This window comes from Cebidichthys violaceus, unplaced genomic scaffold (assembly GCF_023349555.1).
Source record: "Cebidichthys violaceus isolate CVI_PGR_0920_01 unplaced genomic scaffold, fCebVio1.0.p SCAF_11, whole genome shotgun sequence".
NCBI classification, from domain to species: domain Eukaryota; kingdom Metazoa; phylum Chordata; class Actinopteri; order Perciformes; family Stichaeidae; genus Cebidichthys; species Cebidichthys violaceus.
In genome coordinates, this window is record NW_027176274.1 from 1,196,540 (window position 1) to 1,217,736 (window position 21,197).

General features: G+C 42.4%; 1 protein-coding gene across 1 annotated transcript; it reads left to right on the plus strand.

Moving 5' to 3' along the window:
• Window positions 1-1,087: 1,087 nt before the first annotated feature.
• slc15a2 (solute carrier family 15 member 2) lies at window positions 1,088-21,188 on the plus strand. The gene is made up of 22 exons (XM_068736658.1): window positions 1,088-1,517; window positions 2,736-2,823; window positions 7,494-7,635; window positions 8,882-8,974; window positions 9,323-9,422; window positions 10,436-10,526; window positions 10,603-10,680; window positions 13,320-13,402; window positions 13,539-13,622; window positions 14,003-14,092; window positions 14,736-14,780; window positions 15,097-15,132; window positions 15,723-15,811; window positions 16,120-16,201; window positions 16,845-16,970; window positions 17,799-17,957; window positions 18,725-18,771; window positions 18,856-18,963; window positions 19,110-19,209; window positions 19,406-19,549; window positions 19,690-19,794; window positions 20,233-21,188. The coding sequence occupies exons 1-22, from the start codon at window positions 1,509-1,511 to the stop codon at window positions 20,437-20,439; spliced, it is 2,106 nt and encodes a 701-aa protein (XP_068592759.1). The 5' UTR covers window positions 1,088-1,508; the 3' UTR covers window positions 20,440-21,188.
• The last annotated feature ends 9 nt before the right edge of the window (window positions 21,189-21,197 follow it).

Below are 21,197 nucleotides of genomic sequence, written 5' to 3' on the forward strand. Positions count from 1 at the left end.
AGCAGAGATGTTGAGGAACACAGCCCTGTGGAACGAGGGGCGGACCGGGCCAAGGAGCTCAACCGAGAGTGGACACTGTCCGGAACCGGGAGGGGACCGTTGGATTTCAGCCAATCACAGAGCTGATAATGGACTTTTACAGCTTCAGGAGGAAACTGTAGAGTATAAGACTTTGTTGCCGAGGATTTCTCTGGAGTTATCGACGCTGCATTTTGCAGTAAACCAGGGACTGGCCTGTTGGGTGGAGCGTGATTTAACTCTGATCCGCGGAACATATTCTATCGATAGTGTACTTCAGTTTGTAATTGTTTAACTTCTGTTAGTTATTAAATACTTTTGATTGTAAATCGGAACCAGCTGGTTATTAGATACGACTCTGTTGACGAAAAGTACAGTAGAGAGCGTGAGCTGCGGCCTTCCATAGCGAGAGAGGTAGAATCCCAACAATCACATAGAGGACCAGGACGGAGACTGATCCACAACCTGGTTTCAGAGTCCCGGTGAAACAGAAGCTAGAGCGTCTTTAAGGCCACAGAGGATCCACACAGACCTCCACGTGGCTACACCCAGCAGAGTGATGACGTCATCACATGAGAGGGTGAAATTGGAACCAGCTGACATCAGAATCACAGCAGAATGAAGAGGCACACAGGCTACAGCAGCATCGTTACTGTTGGTCAGCTGCGTGTTCCTTCTTATGATGTAGACATTGTGTTTATGATGATATTCTACAGGCCTTTCTTTCTTTAATGGAGCCTCACAGAGTCATCTTGACTTCAAGTAAACGTACAAAAGTATCATTAACATATACTTATACTACCAACAGTAAAGTACATCTTATTGTAATATAATTCTAAATGTGTTAATGCTCATTATTAATCTGCTGAGTAGCTTCAGGGTCAATAAAGTCTTTCATCTCGTTTATAATTCTGATTCTGAATATAAAAAAAATAAATAAAAAAAATGACAAAAGTTTAAATAATAAGAACCTTAAAATATGAAACCTACTAATCTTCACTGATCATGAGTTAAACCACACACACACACACACACACACGCACGCACACACGCACACGCGCGCACACACACACACACACACACACACACACACACACACACACACACACACAGGTCAACGCTTCCAGTTCGTGTGGCTCCTCCATCCCTCACAGCGGCTCTGTTGTGCCCCCAGAGAGGCTGCTGATCCCGGCTTCGCCTCCACCGGACCTCCTGCTGCAGCGCTGCCCGCCTACAGAGCGTCTCCTCCGGGTGGAGTTTCAGTGGAGCTGCTGAAGGACCGGGCTCAGCTGCTGCTGCTGCTGCTGCTGCTGCTGCTGCTGGTGGAACATTAACTCGTTCGGGAGCTTCAAGAGGAAACATTTACATCCGTGGCCTCAGACGGAGGAGCGCAGCGGAGAGGGACGGACTTGTTCTGGGTCAGAAGCGCCAGTAGACCTCCTCCAGTAGACCTGATCCTGATCCAGATCCAGACTGATCCAGACTGAGACATGGCGAAGGTAAGAGCGTGCACGTGCAGCAGGAACCGAGTCGCTCCGTTTGGTGAAAAGTTTTGACTTTTTTATTTTACACCGAAAGAAGAGAAAGTCGTCGTCGGTGCATCGAGGTGGAGACGTGGACTCACGCAGCCGGACTCAAAGAGGACCTGCTCGGTCCAAGTCACACCGAACACGTGTGTGTTTAGAACCGTGTTCTCTGGGCTCAGGTCTCTCTGATCCAGAACGTTACATGGTGACAGACACGATGATGCAACAGGCTGTTTGTGATTAAAGGCTCACTGCACTAACCTCTCCTCTGAGCACGTAAACGGTTCTCACTGGTGTCGGTTCTGCACTAAACTCTCCTCTGAGGAAAGAGTTCTGCTGACAAACAGCATCAAGGTCCATGTCACGAGTCACGTGATCCTCCTCAGTTAAAGCTCTGAACAGTCATGAAAGAGCTGCAGTCAAAGTCACATTCATCTCTGTTGTAGAGCTTGATATCTGAAAACGGGACCAACAACCCCAAATACTGGATTTACTGAACCTCTGGTTCTGTAAAGTTCTTCAGAGCTTCATGTGTTAAAGCTGCATTCTCTCTAGTGTCCACCAGGGGGCGACTCCTCTGGTTGTATAGAAGTCTAGTCTAAAATGACTCTACTTCTCTCTTGATTTATTCCCTCAGTAAACATTGTAAACATGAGTTTATGGTCTCAATCTCTAGTTTACAGTCTTCTTCAATACAGCATGATGTTCATTTAGTACATTATGGAACATTTAGAGTCAGACCATAAAGAGGGGATGCTTTAGGGGCGGGGCTACACGCTGATTGACAGGTCTCTCTTTCATCTTTAACTCGTCCACACTTTTGTTTTCACCTCGTCAAAGTTAACTGTAACATTTTGGTGAAAAGAAAATCGTTTGGGTGGATTTAGCTCCGCCTTCTCGTGTCACTGCTGGTTGCAAAAAAACAAGATGGCGACGGACCAAAAATAAGATGGCGACGGGCAAAAGAGTTGTTTTTTTAAATGTCGGTTTAATACCTCAGATCCCAAATGACATCCAGTTCTCTCTTTTCCCAAATTTAAAACTAATAATATTACTATTATTATGAATGTCATTAGTAGTATTGATATTATGATTGTATGACTATCGTTGTTTTTAGCAGCATGGATGTTATGATCTTGTGTTCATCCTCTCACACTGTATGTTGTTGATAAACAGCGTTGTCTCTTTCAGACACTATGTGGGACCAACTACCCGGTCAGCATCTGCTTCATCGTGGTGAACGAGTTCTGCGAACGCTTCTCCTACTATGGAATGAAAGGTGAGTCCGGACCGTCCGCAGGAACCGGATCCAGGTCTCTCAGAGAACCTTCAGGGTCTTTGAGTCTTGATGGAGCTCAGCTGGTTGAGCTGAGTGACCTCACTAGTCACATGACCTCACTAGTCATGTGACTTCAGTCGAGCTGCATTGAGCAGATTAGTCATCGATCATGAAATCAGCCGATCCTGCATGAATAACAACAACATTAAAGAATCATTCCGTTCATACAGAGTTCAAAGTGTTAACGATGTTTTCATGATTTCATCATCTGATAGTCGATTAACTGACTATCAGATAGTGAAACATGTGCACCGCTTCAAAGGGATCATTAATAAACATGATAATAATGAGAAAGTTCGTTCTTCACATCTACGTAAAAAATAACAAATCTGACCTCAAGGTCTTCTTACTAGCTTTCCTCCAGAGCTTTCATCCGCATGAAGGTACTTTGTGTCTTTTGTTCCAGTAAAGCTTTACATCCTGCAGTCAGAAATGTTTGATTCAATGTGTGATTAAGACGTATGAATGTGAAAAGCAAACTTTCAACTTTTCTGTGGACGTCGAGGACGAGACCTGAAGAACTAAACGAACACGTCGTTTTTATCAATATCAGACTAACATATCTCCAAATAGAAAGACTCGACACGTCACTGATGAACGGGTGAGTTAGTTCATTCATTCACAAACATCGAATGTTCTGACAACAAGTTCAGTTTTCCTCCTGAAGTCCAGCAGCACGCGTCATTACCGTCCTTTCAGAATAAAGCTCGGTCTTGAGAGGAGAAACTTGAGTTAAGTTTAGTAGACGAGGGTTGACTGTGTGACTGTGTGACTATGTGACTGTGTGACTCTGTGAGTCTGTGACTGTGTGACTCTGTGACTCTGTGACTCTGTGACTGTGTGACTGTGTGACTCTGTGACTCTGTGACTGTGTGACTCTGTGACTCTGTGACTGTGTGACTCTGTGAGTCTGTGACTGTGTGACTGTGTGACTGTGACTGTGTGACTCTGTGAGTCTGTGACTGTGTGACTCTGTGAGTCTGTGACTGTGACTGTGTGACTGTGTGACTCTGTGACTGTGTGACACTGTGACTGTGACTCTGTGACTGTGTGACTTTGACTGTGTGACTGTGTGACTGTGTGACTGTGACTGTGACTGTGTGACTGTGTGACTCTGTGACTCTGTGACTCTGTGAGTCTGTGACTGTGTGACTCTGTGACTGTGTGACTCTGTGACTGACTCTGTGACTGTGTGACTGTGACTCTGTGACTGTGTGACTGTGTGACTCTGTGACTGTGTGACTCTGTGACTGTGTGACTGTGTGACTCTGTGACTGTGTGTCTGTGACTGTGTGACTCTGTGACTGTGATTGTGTGACTGTGTGACTGTGTGACTCTGTGGCTCTGTAACTCTGTGACTGTGTGACTCTGTGACTCTGTGACTCTGACTGTGTGACTGTGTGACTCTGTGACTCTGTGACTGTGATTGTGTGACTGTGTGACTGTGTGACTCTGTGACTGTGTGGCTCTGTGACTCTGACTGTGTGACTCTGTGACTGTGTGACTCTGTGACTCTGTGGCTCTGTGACTCTGTGACTGTGTGACTCTGTGACTGTGACTCTGTGACTGTGTGACTCTGTGACTCTGTGACTCTGACTGTGTGACTGTGTGACTGTGTGGCTCTGTGACTCTGTGACTGTGATTGTGTGACTGTGTGGCTCTGTAACTCTGTGACTGTGACTGTGTGACTGTGTGACTCTGTGACTCTGTGACTGTGTGACTCTGTGACTCTGTGACTCTGACTGTGTGACTCTGTGACTCTGTGACTCTGTGACTGTGATTGTGTGACTGTGTGACTCTGTGACTGTGTGGCTCTGTGACTCTGACTGTGTGACTCTGTGACTGTGTGACTCTGTGACTGTGACTCTGTGACTGTGTGACTCTGTGACTGTGACTGTGTGACTCTGTGACTGTGTGACTGTGTGACTCTGTGACTGTGTGAGTCTGTGACTGTGAGTCTGTGATTGTGTGACTCTGTGACTGTGTGACTCTGTGACTGTGACTCTGTGACTGTGTGACTCTGTGACTGTGACTGTGTGACTGTGTGACTCTGTGACTGTGACTGTGTGACTGTGTGACTGTGACTGTGTGACTGTGTGACTCTGTGACTGTGTGAGTCTGTGACTGTGAGTCTGTGACTGTGTGACTCTGTGACTGTGATTGTGTGACTCTGTGACTGTGTGACTCTGTGACTGTGACTCTGTGACTGTGTGACACTGTGACTCTGTGACTGTGAGACTCTGTGACTCTGTGACTGTGTGACTCTGTGACTGTGATTGTGTGACTGTGTGACTCTGTGACTGTGTGGCTCTGTGACTCTGACTGTGTGACTCTGTGACTGTGTGACTCTGTGACTGTGTGACTCTGTGACTGTGACTGTGTGACTGTGTGACTCTGTGACTGTGTGACTGTGTGACTCTGTGACTGTGTGACTGTGTGAGTCTGTGACTCTGTGAGTCTGTGACTGTGAGTCTGTGACTGTGTGACTCTGTGACTGTGTGACTGTGTGACTGTGTGACTCTGTGACTGTGTGGCTCTGTGACTCTGTGACTGTGATTGTGTGACTGTGTGACTCTGTGACTGTGTGGCTCTGTGACTGTGACTGTGTGACTGTGTGACTGTGTGACTGTGATTGTGTGACTGTGTGACTCTGTGACTCTGTGGCTCTGTGACTCTGACTGTGTGACTCTGTGACTGTGTGACTCTGTGACTGTGTGACTCTGTGACTGTGTGACTGTGTGACTCTGTGACTCTGTGACTGTGTGACTGTGTGACTCTGTGACTGTGTGACTGTGTGACTCTGTGAGTCTGTGACTGTGTGAGTCTGTGACTCTGTGAGTCTGTGACTGTGAGTCTGTGACTGTGTGACTCTGTGACTGTGTGACTGTGTGACTCTGTGAGTCTGTGACTGTGTGAGTCTGTGACTCTGTGACTGTGAGTCTGTGACTGTGTGACTCTGTGACTGTGTGACTGTGACTGTGTGACTGTGTGACTGTGTGACTGTGTGACTCTGTGACTGTGTGACTCTGTGACTGTGTGACTCTGTAACTCTGTGACTCTGTGACTGTGAGTCTGTGACTCTGTGACTCTGACTGTGTGACTCTGTGGCTCTGTGGCTCTGTGACTCTGACTGTGTGACTCTGTGACTGTGTGGCTCTGTGACTGTGTGACTCTGTGACTGTGTGACTGTGTGACTGTGTGACTCTGTGACTCTGACTGTGTGACTGTGTGACTGTGTGGCTCTGTGACTCTGTGACTGTGTGACTCTGTGACTGTGTGACTGTGTGACTCTGTGACTGTGTGACTGTGTGACTCTGTGAGTCTGTGACTGTGTGAGTCTGTGACTCTGTGAGTCTGTGACTGTGAGTCTGTGACTGTGACTCTGTGACTGTGTGACTGTGTGACTCTGTGACTGTGTGACTGTGTGACTGTGTGACTCTGTGACTGTGTGACTGTGTGACTCTGTGACTGTGTGACTCTGTAACTCTGTGACTGTGTGACTGTGTGACTCTGTGGCTCTGTGACTCTGACTGTGTGACTCTGTGACTGTGTGGCTCTGTGACTGTGTGACTCTGTGACTGTGTGACTGTGTGACTGTGTGACTGTGTGAGACTAACGCCTCGTAAAGTAGTAGAAACAAACCATAAAAACACCTTCCTGTTCCAGACGTCCTCCTGTATGAGCAGAACATCTCTAACAACAGAGGACAGAGAATGTGTAGAGGAGAGAGGACAGAGGAGGGAGGACAGAGGACAGAGGAGAGAGAATGTGTGGAGGACAGAGGAGAGAGGACAGAGGACAGAGGAGAGACAATGTGTGGAGGACAGAGGAGAGAGGACAGAGGACAGAGGAAAGAGAATGTGTGGAGGAGAGAGGAGAGAGGAGAGAGAATGTGTGGAGGACAGAGGAGAGAGGAGAGAGGACAGAGGAGAGAGAATGTGTGGAGGACAGAGGAGAGAGGACAGAGGAGGGAGGATGTGTGGAGGGGAGAGGAGCACCGGGAGCTCTGATGAGATAAGAACCACAATCATTGACCACCATGTGAACCATCAGCTCTCTTTAGGAGATTTGGAATTTCAGGAATTAGTTTTTTTGTTTCAACAAATAAAAGAAGTAGAAGCACATTTCTGATTCCTTCTTGTTGCACATTCTTTAGTAGGTAAAGTATTCTATAATGAGAAAGAGATTTATGTGAGAAATCAAAGTTCCTGTGATTCTCCCTGCTGTCAGTGTTCTGGTGGTTTGAAGGAGTGAGATGCGTGTCGGTAGTTCAGACTGTGAAGAGGTTTAAAACATGTCTTCAGTTTTGAACGAAAACAACATCAAAGCTAACGACATCTGACCAATCTATTAGATTACGTTTCATTACCCTGGAACGTCCGTGACGACTCAAACTCAAGACTCCATGTTTTACTGGTATTTATGGCTGAACCACTTTTTATCAAAGATGTTGTGTTCATCATTTTATAAACACTCCTCCACAATTCAGCCCGACGTTTGGATCTTAAAATAAAGCTCTGTGGGTTTGTATCGACTGAGGTCAAGTCTGTCCTCATTAGTTTGTTTACGTGTGTGTGTGTGTGTGTGTGTGTGTGTGTGTGTGTTCACAGCGGTGCTCACGCTCTACTTCCTCACCTACCTGCACTGGGACAAGGACCAGTCCACCGCCGTCTACCACGCCTTCAGCAGTCTCTGCTACTTCACTCCCATCCTGGGAGCTCTCATCGCTGACTCCTGGCTGGGGAAGTTCAAGTGAGTCACAGTTCTTCTCCAGAAGAAAGTCATCAAGGAGTCAGATCACACAGTAACTCACAGTAACACAGATGATCCACAGATGTGTTCCTTTAAACAGATACTGACCTCTACGTGGTCATGAGGGCTGATCGATGGTGAATTATGAGACAATAAGCTCCTACAGACATGATCTGACCCCATAAACCAGGACATCAGAACAAGACTCACTTTGTTGTTGTCTCTTTGAAGTTACTTTGTTTCTCTTTGTGGACATTAAGTGTCTACTTTGTAGTTGTTTTGTTTCTCTTTGTGGCCGTTGTGACTCTCTTGTAGTCATTTTGTGTCTATCTTTTAGTTGTTTTGTGGTAATATTGAGTCTCTTTGTGGATGTTTTGTGTCTCTTTATAGCCATTTTGTTTCTCTTTGAAGTTGTTTTGTGTCTCTTTGTAGCTGTTTTGTGTCTCTTTGTAGTTGTTTTGTTTCTCTTTGTAGTTGTTTTGTTTCTCTTTGTAGTTGTTTTGTTTCTCTTTGTAGTTGTTTTGTTTCTCTTTGTAGCTGTTTTGTGTCTCTTTGTAGCTGTTTTGTGTCTCTTTGTAGTTGTTTTGTTTCTCTTTGTAGCTGTTTTGTGTCTCTTTGTAGTTGTTTTGTTTCTCTTTGTAGTTGTTTTGTTTCTCTTTGTAGCTGTTTTGTTTCTCTTTGTAGTTGTTTTGTTTCTCTTTGTAGCTGTTTTGTTTCTCTTTGTAGCTGTTTTGTTTCTCTTTGTAGTATTTGTGTGTATTTTTGTAGCCGTTTTGACTCTTGTATTCATTTTGCATCCCCTTGTAGTTTTCCTTGTCTCTTGGTGGTAATTCTGAGCCTCTTTGTGGATGTTTTGTCCCCATTTTGTAGAGTAGTTTGGCTGTTTCTGGTCATTTTGTGTCACTTTGAAGTCATTTTGTGTCTCGTCGTGTTCATCTTTTTGGTTGGTACATGTGTCTTTCAGTGACATTTTGTAGATGAAGGCTAAAGGGGCCCCTGACACTATTTAAATCTAGGCTTCTAGTTTCTTTGACCATCGATGGTGATTTCTTCTCTTCTTATTCATCTGTTGTTCAGAGGCTCTTTGTCTCTTTGGGATGAACCACTGAACAACGTTTTGTTCTCCATCTACTAAACTAAATATCATCTCTTTCAGTATTTCAGCCCTTTAACCTGAGAGCTTTGTCTAAACTGTGTAGCACACCTGTTAGTGGAGGTGACTCACTCTGATAATAACTGTGTACAGGACCATCATCTACCTGTCCATCGTCTACGTCATCGGCCATGTGGTGAAGTCGGTCGGAGCCATCCCCACTGTGGGAAACACCAACGTGCACATGTGAGTTATCTGGATGATTCAGCCGCTTGAAACAGGTTCAGGTCAGGTTTACAGATGGCTGAGGTACTTGTACTTCTACTCCACAACATATCAGAGAGAAATATTGCTGTTATTGGCAATAAGTTAGTCATTTTTCATGTAAAACCATTTGTTGGTTCCAGTTGTATTAATGTTATAAATGTTCATTTGGTTTGGACTAAACTAACATTGTTAAAGTGTCACTTTGGACGTCATTTCTCACTAGAAAGGCGTTCTGTCGTTGGACTGATCAGTTTATAGATCAATACTTTCACATCCTGCATATGTTCATATGGTTCCGTCACCAGCAGGTCTGTTTGTTCTCTGCAGCGCTCTGTCCATGTTGGGTCTGATTCTCATCGCCTTCGGCACCGGAGGAATCAAACCCTGCGTGGCGGCTTTTGGCGGAGACCAGTTTGACGAGGAGCACGTAAGTAACTTCCTCTTTAGTTTGAAGACACGGAAACTGTTTGTGTTACAAAACACAGTCAGAGGAAATCATTGCGAGTGTCTTTCAAAGCCCCATCTATTAGTACGATTTTGATTGGGTCATTAAGTACACTCAGGTTGTGTATTTAAATATCTATAAATGTCTTTATTGTGTGAAGAAACGGAAGAGATTTGACAGAAAAACTTTCTACATTAATTCATAAAAACAGTTTTATTCCATTGAAAATAAACTTGTGATTCAAAAATGTATTAATGTAAATGAAAAAGTCCAAAAGTTGATCTTGATTCGTATTAATACATTATAAATCACAAATGTGCAATACAACTTTAAATTAGATATCTTTTGATTGTGTGTAACTCAAACCAATCAGTAACTGTTTATGAATTATTTATGAGCTGAAAGAGTTAACAGCATTTTTCATTTAATTTAAATTTAAACCAGATTCTTTTTACAGTTTAGAGGGTATGATTTAAATATTGTTTAATATGTATTGTCATTATTGTCTACCAAAGATCTCCTCATTGCCAGTGTTTTGGAAAATGTAATTGTGTCGAGTGGATACATTAAGGAACAGTATCTGGTATTTATAGGTGGAGATAAAGCGGTGTGTCATCAGCGTATCGGTTGAGGTATATGTTGGGGAAACTAAATGCTCCCTCCCTCTGGTTTTATTCCATCTTCTTCTTCACCAACTTGCTTTGATGTGGCTTCACTAGTTTAGTTTAGTTTAGTTTAGTTTATTGATTTTGCACAATTTAAACAATAAAATAAAATAAACAAACATAACAGAGATAAATAATATCACAGAGCAGGAAGAGGAAAAAAGCCAACTGGGCTTATTTGAAGCCTTCACCTAGTTAATGTTAAAATATTACAGAGAACATAAACTGAATATGCAGAAGACATGACTACGTAAAATATTATTGACAAGATGTTTTTACAGGATATGAAGTATGATAATATCAATGCATTATCTCAATGATCTCCTGCAGGGCAGCGAGAGGCAGAAGTTCTTCTCCATTTTCTACATGTCGATCAACGCCGGCAGCCTTCTGTCCACCGTGATCACGCCGATCCTGAGAGGTGAGCGTTTCCCTTCTTTAATGTTATCGAAGCGGCGAAGAGTTGAAAGACGTTAACGCTGCTCGTTCTCCTGCAGGAGACGTTCAGTGTTTCGGAGGCGACTGCTACGCTCTGGCCTTCGGGGTTCCTGCTGCTCTGATGATCGTGGCTTTAGGTGAGTGAGATGTCAGGCGTGATCAAAGCTGCATTCTCTCTAGTGTCCACCAGGGGGCGACTCCTCTGGTTGTATAGAAGTCTAGTCTAAAATGACTCTACTTCTCTCTTGATTTATTCCCTCAGTAAACATTGTAAACATGAGTTTATGGTCTCAATCTCTAGTTTCCAGTCTTCTTCAATACAGCATGATGTTCATTTAGTACATTATGGAACATTTAGAGTCAAACAGACCATAAAGCAGGGGATGATTTAGGGGCGGGCTACCTAAAATACACAGCCAGTAAAACATGTTTGTACTTAACGTATCGCATCTGCCAATTTAATCTGAATTGATAAAGATATCATTGATGCTGCTGCTTCTCTCCCATCATTGGTTTGGTTCAAGTCCGTTAAACTGACGTTTATTAAAGTGTGAACACAAACACACAGCTGCTACAAAAATATGCCAATAAATAAATAAATGCACTTAATTGTTATACCTCCAGGAAATATAGTAAAAAGACTGCAACGTGATGTTGACTAGTGTCCAGATGAGCGGTGACATTTCAGAAGGAGAGGTGGCCGTCTGCATGTTTGTATAACCCCCGTCCTGACAGTCCGTTGTCTCTGCAGTCGAATCCCCTCTGATCCTCACAGGATTCCCGCTCGGCTCACCGCTCGCTGGGAAAACAAGCGGTGACTTTATTACCGCGGACAGATCTCAGTGAGGAGGTTCAGACAGAGAACAGCATGACGTGTGATTTATGTAGTGATACAAAGAGATATCATGAACTCACTCTGTAAAAACCTTTGACTCTTTAAGAGTAAGATATATTAGATAAGATAATGCCTCATTTTTATATTCAAACATAACTTATTAATAGAAAGCTTTAAATACAAAACATAATTGTCTTCATGTGAGTAATAAACTGGAGAGGTTTCATGGTGATATCTAGTTTATTTCTGAGTCGATTGTACGTTCATGAGGTCAGGGTCTGACTTATCGCCACATTGTAACTCCTGTCTGTGTTTTGGCGCTAAAGATGGCAGAATGGACCAATAGGATGAGAAGACTGTGTGCAGGTGCTCATGGGAGTTGTAGGATTGTAATGTTACGTTTCAACGCGTGAATTATTTCAGATGCCCATCAGAAATCTACAATTCTTTATATTTATGTATACTGTAAATGCTAACTCTCCTAACTCTTCATCCTAACTCTACATCCTAACTCTTTATCTTAACTCTTCATCTTAACTTCATCCTAACTCTTCATCTTAACTCTTCATCTTAACTCTTCATCTTAACTCTTTATCCTAACTCTACATCCTAACTCTTTATTTTAACTCTTCATCCTAACTCTACATCCTAACTCTTTATCTTAACTCTTCATCTTAACTTCATCCTAACTCTTCATCTTAACTCTTCATCTTAACTCTTCATCTTAACTCTTTATCCTAACTCTACATCCTAACTCTTTATCTTAACTCTTCATCCTAACTCTTCATCCTAACCCTAACCCTAACTCTTTATCTTAACTCTTTATCTTAACTCTTCATCTTAACTCTTCATCTTAACTCTTCATCTTAACTCTTCATCCTAACTCTACATCCTAACTCTTTATCTTAACTCTTCATCTTAACTTCATCCTAACTCTTCATCTTAACTCTTCATCTTAACTCTTCATCTTAACTCTTTATCCTAACTCTACATCCTAACTCTTTATTTTAACTCTTCATCCTAACTCTACATCCTAACTCTTTATCTTAACTCTTCATCTTAACTCTTCATCCTAACTCTACATCCTAACTCTTTATCTTAACTCTTCATCTTAACTCTTCATCCTAACTCTTTATCTTAACTCTTCATCCTAACTCTTCATCTTAACTCTTCATCCTAACTCTTCATCTTAAGTCTTCATCCTAACTCTTCATCCTAACTCTTCATCCTAACTCTACATCCTAACTCTTTATCTTAACTCTTCATCCTAACTCTTCATCTTAACTCTTCATCCTAACTCTTTATTTTAACTCTTCATCCTAACTCTACATCCTAACTCTTTATCTTAACTCTTCATCCTAACTCTTCATCCTAACTCTTCATCCTAACCCTAACCCTAACTCTTTATCCTAACTCTTCATCTTAACTCTTCATCCTAACTCTACATCCTAACTCTTTATCTTAACTCTTCATCCTAACTCTTCATCCTAACTCTTTATCTTAACTCTTCATCTTAACTCTTCATCTTAACTCTTCATCCTAACTCTTCATCCTAACTCTACATCCTAACTCTTTATCTTAACTCTTCATCCTAACTCTTCATCTTAAGTCTTCATCCTAACTCTTCATCCTAACTCTTCATCTGAACTCTTTATCTTAACTCTTCATCCTAACTCTTTATCTTAACTCTTTATCTTAACTCTTCATCTTAACTCTTCATCCTAACTCTTTATCTTAACTCTTCATCCTAACTCTTCATCTTAACTCTTCATCCTAACTCTTCATCTTAACTCTTCCTCCGAACTCTTTATCCTAACTCTTTATCTTAACTCTTCATCTTAATTCTTTATCCTAACTCTTTATCCTAACTCTTTATCCTAACTCTTTATCTTAACTCTTCATCTTAACTCTTCATCTTAACTCTTCATCCATCTCTTGCAGTCGTCTTCATTGCTGGCAGCGGTCTGTACAAGAGGAATCCTCCACAGGGAAACATCCTACTGGAAGTCTGCAATTGCATTGGGGTGAGTCATCTCCCAGTAGTCCTGTAGGAGCAGACAGATATATTCAGTTCTATCTACTGTCCACCAACATTTAGTCAGGTGATGTAATATATTGCTTCTGCTTCTTTTTATTCCTGTTCTCTTTTGTTTTTTACAGTTTGCCATCAAAAACCGCTGGAAGAGATCGAAGTATGACTCTAAGAGGAAGCACTGGTTGGACTGGGCCGAGGAGAAGTACTCGGTAACAGAACGCCGACTGTATAGAGTTCTGCAGGAATGCGTCTTAAAACCAGGAATGGTTAGATACCTGAAATAAGCACAAGACTAAAGTTACTGCAACTTTAATGTAGTGTTGGTTCTGTTGGTCCCTGTGGACTAAAGTGGTAATGTCTCTGACCACCAGAGTCCCTTTGGAAAACCTCTCGTTTTACTGCAGCAGGGTCTGACAGTCTGTAATAATCCAAAATCCTTTTTGTGGAGGGAACAGGAAGTGATGACCTCCTGTTGGACTACAGAAATACTTCATCCCTGCAGAACTCTAATAACTCTTGAATGCATCTCTTTGTGTTTGTGAGAGAATCTTTATGTTGTCAATAACGCTTCATGTCTGCATGTTAACAGAAGCGTCTGATCCAGGAGATTAAGATGGTGCTGAAGGTTTTGGTGCTCTACATCCCGCTGCCGATGTTCTGGGCTCTGTTTGATCAGCAGGTAAGACTAAAGACTTCTGAGGCGTCAGTAGAGTTCTTCTCTTTAACGTGTCCCGACCTCACAGTTCATAGTTAGTGTTAATGTCCTGACTTATCTGGAATATCTCAACAACTGTTTGATGGATCAGGGGTGGTTTTTCCTGATTAATTTGCCCTTTAATATACTTTTTTTATTGAATTCCCTCTGTACAATTCCCCTTTGACTCTAATATGTCAACAAAATGAAACAAGAATTTTTAAGCTTCTTTTATCCAATGTTCACATTTACGTTCTGGAAATTTAAAAAGAAAGATTTTAACACGTGCAGAAAACGTATGATGCAAAACATACTTGTCTTCATGTGAATAATCAACTGGGGAAGTTTCACGATGATATCTAGTTTATTTTGGGTCGGTTGTACGTTCATGAGGTCAAGGTCTTCTAACATCACATATTTGTTATCTCCTCTGACCAACACTCAACATCTGATGATAGAACAACCTCAAAGCCACATTCAACATTCCTCCTCATTACAAACATGAAGTCATGCCAAATGTCGACCTGCTCTTTGTCTCCAGCAGAACAAGCAGTCTGCTGCGGCTAGCGGTGCATTATGCTAAGCTAACTACGTGACCAGTAACAGTCGATGTTTGTCTTTATTGCAGGGTTCTCGCTGGACGCTCCAGGCCACCAGGATGAACATGGCTTTTGTAAGAGCTTCCTAACATTTAGAAATAACCTGATAACATCTTTTATTGCACTTTGATATCAGTGGGTGGGTTTTTATTCTCATGTTATTGCACAAACAGTCTTGTAAAATGTCCCTTTGTTAGGGTGTTGTTTCAATTTGTCTTTTTGTTCCGGTAAGATGCATCGTTTATGGTCTTAATAAACATGCACTCGTCTCTTATTGTGCAAACCCTGCACATCCTGTCACAGGGAAGTTCTTTTATTGGGCAATTTGGGCAAACCAATCGGGTTAAAGTTGAAATGGTGTTAAGATGAATTCTTCTTGTTGTCTTTCAGGGAAATTCCTTCGTTATTAAGCCTGACCAGATGCAGGTAGGTCATATGTGCAAATATCATATATTATGTTCTTTAAATACATTCAAATATCATATGACATTATTGAAATATGTGCACATTACATATTTACTTTAAATTCAAACAAATGTAGATTTATGTTCTTTAAATATGTGTAAATATAGTTTTATATATCACGCTTCTCTCTGCTTCCAGTCTTCGTGCTAAGCTAAGCTAATCACCTCCTTGTTTCTGACTCCATACGTAACATACAGACACACAAATGGTGTCAATGTTCTCATTCAACTCTCAGAAAGAAAGTAAAAAAACAATCTCCCAAAGTATCAAACAATTCCTTTAATCTTAAATCACACTTTTGGCCATTAAAACGTTCACGGTTGTCTAATAATTCTAATCTTCAGTATCATTGTCTTAACTTTCAATGAGCTGCAGCACAGATTCAAACAGCATCGTTAAGTCTGAACCTCCAGTAAAGATTCTACAAGATTTTACAGCTGTTATTCACCTCCGTCTCTTTGCTGATGACACTCTGTTATTCACGTCTAACTCCTTAACCTTTATGACTTTATGACTCGTTTAACGCTGAGTGTTTCTCTCTCTGCCTTCAGATGCTGAACGCTCTGCTGATCCTCCTCTTCGTTCCCGTCTTTGACCTCATCATTTATCCGCTCGTTGGCTTCTGCAGGATCAACATCACGTGAGTAGAAGCCCGTTGTTCTGGAAAACACCGTCTTTTATTGGAGACATAAAGTCGTGACGCCACTTTATATTATTTTATATCTATCTATCTATCTCTCTCCAACGGATACAAATAAACAAGTTAGCATTGTTACTTTATTGGTCCGGGATTTTCAAGATTAATGTATTTCAGGTGAGTACAGATGTGATATCACAAATGTTCTGAATGTCTTTTAGAGAGCAGCTCAGGTTGTGAATCACTTTTCTTCTTCTATGACGTGATGAAGCTTCACTTTGAATGAAAGCGTTGACTGTTTGTTCCTGCAGGCCTCTGAGGAAAATGGCCACAGGGATGATTTTTGCCTCGCTGGCCTTCGTAGCGGCCACGCTGGTGGAGGTGAACGTCGTGGTGCGTATAAGAGCAGCCTCCACGAATCCTTCCTGTTACACAAATACAGACACACAGAGGATCACCTGTAAGCAAGCAGAACACAGGAAGCACACCTGCACAAAGAACACCTGGAAGAGATACTGAACAACATGTCCTAACAGAGCGTTGCATTCAGTGACTATCTGCAGAAAATGAATCTAACGAATGATTTATTTTGTGTTAAACTACTAAAACTAAGACTAAATACGTTCGTCAACGGTAACGATATCTAACATGTGATATCATTGATTATTAAAAAAAGACTAAAATGTAGTTTAAGAAATAAAAACAATTTATATTCGTCATCTTCCTCCTCCTCTTCCTCTCTCTCCATCTCAAACACACAATAATAATTTAATAATGAAGTCCCATCACGACTCGACATGAAAAGTTCATTTCACAATTATTCTGGCAAATAAATAAATAAGGTGGCAATCTGTCACCCCACCACTAGATGTCTCTATATTCAATATTATTGTATCTATTGATTGTGTGTTTTCCATTTCCTGTCATGATAAATATGCATCCCAGAATAACGGCGTGTCGTCCTCAGAGAACGGCACAAACTAGCACATCCGTGTTTGTGATGTAATATCTTCACCGCTGATCTCCTGTTCACTAGAAAACGGTGGTGGATCCGGTGCCGGTGGGGAAGTGTCTGCTGCAGGTCTTCAATGTGGCCGAAGGTGACGTGATGCTGAAGATCCCCGGCAGCGACGTGTTTCCAGATCCCATCCGCTCCCTTCAGGTAACCACAACTAAAAAAACACGTTCCACAACTATTTATATGTGCAGATGCATTTTTGCAGTTTGCGAGCCAGCGTGCATCTTACCCACAATCCTCTGCACCTCATAACCACAAAGCTGGAATCACACCAACCGTTGTGTATCTCCATTTCATCAATGCTGTTTTTGATTCAGGATGTTCAATGATAAACTTCACAACACTCCTTAAATCTGACAAATATGATGTTTGTCTGTCCTTTAAGTGCTCACCATCTTGGCACAGACGGCTGTTTTCATCGGAGCTTAGAGCTCAGTTTATTCTCCAGAAGAATGACGTAATCACAGCTGGCGTTTAGTCTCGCTCCTCTGGATTCATGTGAGATCACATAACTGTTGAAATATTCTCCGATGAAAACAGTTTACATGTTTAAGACGACCGGTTCAGGAGCTTTCAGAGTGAATCTGTTTCAGTCAAATCACAGAGTTTACAGGAGGTTCAACCTTTGATTCTTTACAACACATTCAATACTTGACTTCTTTCTTTACACTTCTTGTATGAAGGTGATAAAGTAGTTCATGAATATGAGTTTAATCATAATCCCTCCTCTTCATAGAGGAGGTTAGTTTATGTTGTTTTCTCGGCTTCACTCGTCATCTTCTTGACTCCTGCTGGTTTTGTTTGTTGGTCCTCTGCTGTTCCAGAGAGTGAAGTAACAAACACTCTGATCGTGCAGTCAGTGTTTACTTCATAATGAGAAGTTAAAGGTGTACTGCCACTTTAAGAGCTCAACAGAGTCTGTCGTAGAACCGTCAGAACCTGAACCTGAACCCCCTGGTCTCTGTGTGTCAGGACCCTCCTAGGTACGAGACGCTTCCAGCATCCGGAGAGCAGCTGAAGATCGACGTCACCTTCAACGGGACGCAGTCACAGTGTAACTTCACGTCTGACCAGCAGGTGGCGTACAGCCTCATCCTGTACTCTGACTCTACGGGGGTCCACTGTAAACATGTGAGTACGCTGGAGAACCTGATCACACAGCATGAGACCTCAACAAGCTTTTAATGTTAGTGAACAAATATACAAATCAACAACAAAGCTTCATGTGTTAAAGCTGCATTCTCTCTAGTGTCCACCAGGGGGCGACTCCTCTGGTTGTATAGAAGTCTAGTCTAAAATGACTCTACTTCTCTCTAGTGTCCACCAGGGGGCGACTCCTCTGGTTGTATAGAAGTCTAGTCTAAAATGACTCTACTTCTCTCTTGATTTATTCCCTCAGTAAACATTGTAAACATGAGTTTATGGTCTCAATCTCTAGTTTACAGTCTTCTTCAATACAGCATGATGTTCATTTAGTACATTATGCTCCATTTAGAGTCAAACAGACCAGAAAGAGGGGATGATTTAGGGGCGGGGCTACACACTGATTGACAGGTCTCTACCAGAGACGTATACGGCGTCTCTACGTCACTCCTCCTCAGTCCAGATGTGGTCACTTCCTGTTCACTGGTTGATAAGAAACAAGATGGCGACGGACAAAATGCCGAACTCAAGGCTTCACACTTTTTTTGTAACTTAATTGTCCTTTAATCCTTTAATCTTATTGTTGTGTATGTGCTGCTAATGTTTACCTGAACTCTTTGTCTCTTAAGAAGATGAATTAGTAAATAACGCTCTCTGACGGTGAGTGCTTAAGAATGTAACGTCAACATTTTTCAACACAAATGAGTTGAGCAGGATGAAGTGTGTTTGTTTCTGTGACTCGTCTGTGTTTTTAGGTGGAGGACCACATAAAGAAGAATGAAGATGGGAATCCTCTCCTGAGGTGAAGTCGCTTTGATCTTCTCCCTCATGTAAAACACGTTGAGATAACTTCAACAAGTCTACTTACGAGTCTGTAACTCAACAGGTTCCTCAACACACATCCAGAGGCCATGACCCTGACTGTCGGAGACATCACCTTCCAGGTGTCTGCTGGGTTCAGCATGTCTCTGAACCAGACCGTGGACCGGGGACAGTGAGTAGGACCGGATGTCCAGATCAGTTTAAACAGCCACTTCCTGTCTGCTGTCTCGCTGTCTCAGAGACCTCGTTCTTTCATGTTTGTGTGACTTATCTTTTCCAGATCGGTTCATGTGTTTTTGCTGCTTCCTGTCTCCGTAGGTATCCAGATGCGACAGGCTGCTTACCGTCGGACCGCTGCTCTGATCTGGACCTGGGCCTTCTGGACTTTGGAGCTTCGTACACCGTCGTGCTCACGGAGGTCAGGATGCTCGTTTCTGTGAAATACAGTTCTGTAATCAGATTACATTTCTAAAATATCCAAAAGTTATAAAAGTGATTAATTCATCAGGAAATCACAGTTTAAAGAAGGTCCAGTATTAAAGCTCCACTATGTCCACCAGCTGGTCTCTATATAACGGATCATGACGGAACCCTCTGTGTCTTTCTCTTGTCAGGAGTCTGGGATTATTGTGGCTCACAAGATGGAGGACGTGAAGGCCAACGACGTCCCCATCGCCTGGCAGATCCCCCAGTACGTCCTCATCACCATCGGAGAGGTCATGTTCTCCATCACGGGCCTGGAGTTCTCCTACTCTCAGGTCTGTTCTTCTACAGACTCTGTCCTCCTATATCTATCTATCTATCTATCTATCTATCTATTCAAAATGTTTCTCAAGCATCAACAGTAAGAGTTGAAGTTATTGATAATAACTTTATTGTTTCTGTCGTCGTCCTCCAGGCTCCAGCCAACATGAAGTCGGTGCTGCAGGCCGGTTGGCTTCTCACGGTAGCGTTCGGTAACGTGATCGTGTTGATCGTGGCCGAGGGGGCGGGGCTTGAACAGGTAGGACGCCATGAGTCACATTAACGTGTCTCACACTTATATATTTATACGGTCTTATAATATCCAAACAATTCAACATCACAGTTTAAAAATCACATTGTAACATTAAACCGGTCAAAATAAAACAATGAAGGTTTTAAAGATGGAGGACGGAGCGGTTAAGAGTCCTGAGGGAAGAAGGGGGAAGTGAAGAAGGGATGAGGGGATGAAGGGATGAGAGGAAGAAGGGATGAAGGGTGAGTGATCAAGGATAAAGGGATGAGGGGCTGAGGGGAGGAATCAGGCACAGTTTCCTGTATTCAAATAAGAGAGAGAAGAGAGAACAGAAGAGTTGGGGGGGGGGGGGGTGTAACCCTACATGAATCATGAAGCTGTATTTGTATTGATGACCATCTGATCAGAGTCCAGTCCACTAACCAGTACACCTCTGGGTCTCAGTGGAAAGAGTTCCTGCTGTTCGCCGGCCTGCTGCTGGCCGTCTTCATCATCTTCTCCGTCATGGCGTACTTCTACACCTACGTCGACCCCGACCAGCTGGACAAGAAGCACCGGGAGGAAGACGACGACATAGACGACGACGACGACGTGAAGAAGAAAGCCAACGACGTTCAGCTGAACAAAACGGGGAAGAGCACCAGATTGTAACGGTGTACCACATCGTTCACAACACCGCCGCTCTGTAGCTGATTAACATGTTTTATTGTTTACGTTGCTTTCTGTGTGATCATGAAGTACCAGGATGTGATGATGAAGTACCAGGATGTGATGATGAAGAATATTTCTTAACACTCCAGTCTCTTAAAAAATGTTTAACAGTAAAAATGTGTTGTTTTTTTCTGAATACATGAAATAGTGTTTTTATAGTGTGATTTCAACACACCGTGATCAACAGTGTTATTACACATAATTGTTAAATATTGTGTGCTTTACATAATATATATATGTTGTGCGTATTACTCCATGTCAAAATGTGTTATTTTCTATGAAGCTGAATAATAATCATAACCTTACAAAGTAAGTTGTACTAAAAAAAGGACCTGGTGTTTATCTGTCTATCGCACATCTCGAGAACCGCACACAATGCGCCTGCTAGCTGCTAATGCTACATGGATGATGGATGTAGCCTGCTAGCTGCTAATGCTACATGGATGATGGATGTAGCCTGCTAGCTGCTAATGCTACATGGATGATGGATGTAGCCTGCTAGCTGCTAATGCTATATGTATGATGGATAACATTACAACCGTGTTTTTCTTTGCCAGTGCTTTAAGTGTTAAAGCTGCATTCTCTCTAGTGTCCACCAGGGGGCGACTCCTCTGGTTGTATAGAAGTCTAGTCTAAAATGACTCTACTTCTCTCTTGATTTATTCCCTCAGTAAACATTGTAAACATGAGTTTATGGT